Source organism: Cannabis sativa, chromosome 8 (assembly GCF_029168945.1).
Source record: "Cannabis sativa cultivar Pink pepper isolate KNU-18-1 chromosome 8, ASM2916894v1, whole genome shotgun sequence".
NCBI lineage: Eukaryota > Viridiplantae > Streptophyta > Magnoliopsida > Rosales > Cannabaceae > Cannabis > Cannabis sativa.
The window spans coordinates 36,111,216-36,115,973 of record NC_083608.1 but is presented as its reverse complement, the minus strand read 5'-3'; the positions used below and the strand labels follow the sequence as shown (position 1 = coordinate 36,115,973).

The 4,758-nt window shown below is 35.0% G+C and overlaps 1 protein-coding gene across 1 annotated transcript; it reads left to right on the top strand.

Annotated features, from left to right (window-relative positions):
- On the top strand, positions 1-4,059 carry LOC115699110 (pescadillo homolog). The gene is made up of 13 exons (XM_030626349.2): positions 1-151; positions 240-325; positions 758-1,006; positions 1,101-1,226; positions 1,381-1,465; positions 1,572-1,682; positions 1,832-1,925; positions 2,026-2,306; positions 2,596-2,703; positions 2,793-2,914; positions 3,161-3,380; positions 3,528-3,728; positions 3,835-4,059. Exons 1-13 carry the CDS (start codon positions 128-130, stop codon positions 3,916-3,918), a joined length of 1,791 nt encoding a protein of 596 aa, XP_030482209.2. The 5' UTR covers positions 1-127; the 3' UTR covers positions 3,919-4,059.
- Positions 4,060-4,758: the final 699 nt, after the last annotated feature.

The window sequence follows — 4,758 nt, the reverse complement described above, 5'->3', positions numbered from 1 at the left end:
TTTCCGAATTGGTTTTGTCGTTTCGAAAGCGGTGCCCTTAAACCCTTGCCTATCTTCCCATTCAGCCTCCTCTTCACTTCGTGTCTCTCAGCGGCTCTCACTTTCGCCTCTTCCAACATCTCACCGTATGGGGAAGCATTACAGACCTCCGGTCAGTACCGAATTACAGCAATCCATTTCTCAAATGACTTTTTCCTGATTTTACCTTCCTAACTTTCTTTCGTATAATTTATTTACAGGGAAAGAAGAAGGAAGGAAACGCCGCCAGGTACATCACCAGGTCGCAGGCTGTCAAGCATCTTCAAGTCAATCTACCTCTTTTCAGGTCAGTATATTATTCTCAAACTCACTGACGCTGTGCCATGTCTTTTGAGCATTTATGTTGGGATTTGGTATAACTTAGGTGTTCATTGTATGAGTCATTTACGTTTTCAAAATGTTAAGGGGTTTTATTTTAGGTTTTTGGGTATCATTTGTGTTGGGTGGAGTTTGTTTTTATTGGGTTTCACTATGTTATATTTGCTGTTTCGGATTTCCTAGTATAAAATATATATTGGGTTGTTATTCGTTATGTGGATATTAATACACGCATATTTGTTATCTTGGGCAAATGGGTCAAGGATTTTTGAGGTCCTATACTATTTAGATTCCGGTTTTGGGTTTGAGTTCTTTTTATGTTGTAGAGACTGAACTTTACTTTTTTTTTTTTTTAACTTCTTTTCTGCTTGCCCCTTAAATGTTTTTGTATGTGTTGTAGGAAATTATGCATACTTAAGGGTGTTTTCCCCCGGGAGCCAAAGAAGAAGGTGAAAGGAAATCACCATACATATTATCACTTGAAGGATATTGCATTTCTTCATCATGAACCTTTACTTGAGACTTTTAGAGAAACAAGGGTTTATGAAAAGAAGATCAAAAAAGCCAAGGCGAAGAAGAATGAGGAACGTGCAAAGCGACTAGAAAAATCTAAACCCAATTACAAACTTGATAGGCTTATCCGAGAGAGGTTTGTCTTTGCCCAATTTTTAAATTAGTCATCCTTCTCATACTTGATACAAAAAGTGCCTGAAGATAGTTGTTTTTGTATTTTTGGAAAATAGGTATCCAAAATTTCTTGATGCAATTAGAGATTTGGATGACTGTCTTACAATGGTACATCTTTTTGCGGCCTTACCTGCACTAGAGAGGGAAAAAATTGAAGTAAGACGTGTCCATAACTGTCGAAGGTAGACCTTTTGAATATGTGAAAACATAGATATTATTATTGCTACTTATTGTCCTTTAGATCAATGTATGCTGTTGTAGTGTTGTCGACACGTTATCTCCTTGTTTATTATGATCTTATTATTGTCTCTTGGTTTGTTATGATCTTTTGTCTAGGTTGAGTCATGAGTGGCAAGCATACATCTCCCGTACTCATAAGTTGCGTAAGGTCTTTGTATCTGTGAAAGGAATATATTATCAGGTATAGTTGCATACTTATTGTTCAGTAAAATTTAAATTTCATTATTCTGAAAGTGTTTGATCATTGTTATTATGGATTTACATGTACATGGTGTTTGTTTATCCAGGCAGAAGTCCAGGGACAAAAGGTCACTTGGTTGACTCCTCATGCCTTGCAGCAAGTTTTATCTGAAGACATTGATTACAATGTCATGCTAACATATCTTGAATTCAATGAGGTTATTATATATATATTTCCTTTTATTTATATTTTTATCTTTCTGTCATCAATACAAGTTTGTTTCTATCAAAAAAAAAAAAAAAATGAAGAATAATCACTAAACCACCCTTGAATTATCTTATTGAATCCATTTATTTTTGGGTGTAGACTCTTCTTGCCTTTGTGAATTGTCATCTATATCATTCCATAAATGTAAAGTATCCGCCAATCCTTGATTCTCGTCTGGAAGCATTAGCAGCTGGTATGTGTTATCTGTGGTTCTCATTTAGTCTTTTAGCAGTAAGCTACACATATTTTTTGTTATTTATTATTTATTTTATTTTATGCTTTGTGTTTTGTAGATCTTTATGCGCTATCAAGATGGTTTGCTGCTAGCTCTAGAGCCTTGGTAGATGGTCAGGCTTCTAGTGTGTCTGGTACTGAACAGGGTCAAAGCCAGCATAAAGAGACTTCAGTTGAAGAGTCTGAATTAAGATTAGCACAACTTCAGCAGCAGCTCCCTTCCAATGAACCTGGTGCTTTGATGCATCTTGTTGAAGATGTTGCTGAGGATGAAGAGGATGAAGACACAAAGGAATGCAAGAAACTATTTAAAAACATGAAATTCTTCTTGAGCCGTGAGGTGAGATCAATATTACTTTACCCTTCATGTTTCTTTCTATAACTTATCAGTCAGTTGAAATGAGCATTCTAGTGTTGTAAATGAACTGAAGGATGAGAAATAAGAAAGCTAATAATGTTTAATGGCATTGAAAGTAAAGCTCATTGTTGCTGGTTGGTGTTTTATTTAATTCACCTAATTGATGTTTAGATGATTTCTGTTGTGCTTGTCCTTTTATAGTTAAGATTGTCTACTTTTTTATGCTAAGAAGGAAGTGAGAAAAACTGAGTTAAAACCTATTTTTTCTTAGGTTCCACGAGAGTCACTGCTGTTTGTTATTCCTGCTTTTGGTGGTATGGTATCGTGGGAGGGCGATGGGGCTCCATATGATGAGAACGATGAAGACATTACCCATCAGGTTTGCTTTTTGATACCAGATGGCTGAAAATTAGAAAAGGTTGATATGCTGTTTGTCTTTATCAACATCGAAAGTGGTTTTGTGTGCAGATTGTTGACAGGCCATCACAGACCCGCAGAATTCTTTCCAGAGATTATGTTCAACCACAATGGGTTTTTGATTCTGTAAATGCACGGATTATTTTGCCAACTGAGGATTATTTGGTTGGAAGGTAATACTTGTGATTTTGGCTACATCATGTTAATCACATTATAATATGCAAAAGCTTTGAAACCAGTAACAACTTATGAGCGACAATATTACAGTGATTGGGAACACTTTGGGTGGGAGTTCGAACGCAATTTCCTTTTTTTATTATTATTAGGCGATCCTAACAAACATGAGTAAATAACTCTGTATTCCTCTTCAATATCTGTTTTGAGTTCTTAGATCATTGACAAGTTTGTTCTGCAAGCAGGATTCCACCTCCACACTTGTCACCTTTCGTTGACAATGATGCAGAAGGTTATGTGCCAGACTATGCCGAGACCATTAAAAGATTGCAGGCTGCAGCCAAAAATCAAGTCCTTCCATTGCCAGGCGTGGGCGAAGAAGATATGGAAGATCCTCAGAGTTTATTGGCTGAAGGTGTAATTGATAGAGCAGAGGCTAATGAAGCTGCTGAGAGAAAGCGAAAGGTATGCAATTTTTTTTTTTTTGGATTTCGCATAATTAATTAAACAGTCAGGCTGTTATTTTAATTGGTCTGGGAACATTTGGTTGTTATTGGGTTTTTTCTTGTTCATCATTTGGGTCTTGATATGACAAATTCTAACTCTATGCAGATGATTGCCCATCAAATGCTGTATAATGAGGAGATTGAGAAGGAACTTCGATCGTCAACCTCCATTCAAACTACTCCCGTTGAGAAGATGGAAGTTGGGGAGGAACCTCTTCCTGATCTTCAACAAGTTGTTGAGGATACCACCAGCATGTCCAAGGTTATGATGTCGCGTAAAAAGAGAGGTCTTCTTGAGGCCATTACTGTAAGATCTTCGCTTGATTCTCAAATGCTTTCTTTTCTTTCTTAATTTCTATGTACAAATTTAACATTGTGTTGTGACTAATGTTACATTCTCTTCGGTTAACCAGAAAGGCAAACAGCGAAAGAAGGACCAGATTAATCTTCTCAAGGAACGGAAGAAAAAAGTTGAAGAGGGTCAAAAGTCCAACTAAACTTGAATTGGGCCATAAAATTTTGTCTTCTCTTGTTTTTATCTTTTTAGTTATATTTATTTCCCTGAAGAATTGTATTTTATTTAAGGATTCCAGAATATTTCTTCAGACAGATAGAAAAGAAGTTTTGTTCTCTGCTTATTCTGAATTTTTATACTTACTGCTTAATATTTATAGCTTATCATTTCGTGCGAAGGGATGAACCATTTTTAGTATTGTTTGAATGTATAAAAAGAATTTTTTAATGCTAAAGGGTATAAAAAATTACTAATCAAATTATAGGAGGACATTTAATAACAATTGTCTTTTCATAAAGTTTAGAAAAATTGCGGCTTAATGTGTAATAGTCTTTTTTAACTTTTAAGAATTTCTAAACGAATATGCAAAAACCTTTTTGTACGGGTTATTCTATGATAACAGCATCGATATACTATTACTTGGGTATTGTTATGAATTGAATATAGTACTATGTTTACATATTGATGAAGATTTAATGTACTGGAACTTGGAAGATAGGATAACAGTTTATCGAAAAATATTATCAAAAAATTTATTTTCAGAAAAGAGCTACTACAATTTCAAAAGAAAAAAAAACGAAAAAAGCTACTATAAATACAACAATTTATCCTATTTGTACTCTTATTTTTTAATAATTTTTTTTACTGATTATTTTGATAAATATTATATAAAAAAAGAAAATGCTGAGCAAGTAAAAAGGGTAAAACGGTGATCACAGTCATTAAACGGTGTTGCTTTGATTGCTTCTCTGACCATTGACCATTGACCATTGACCACTCCTCCTCTCGACACGATTTGGTGCGTAATGGCGACAGACGCGAA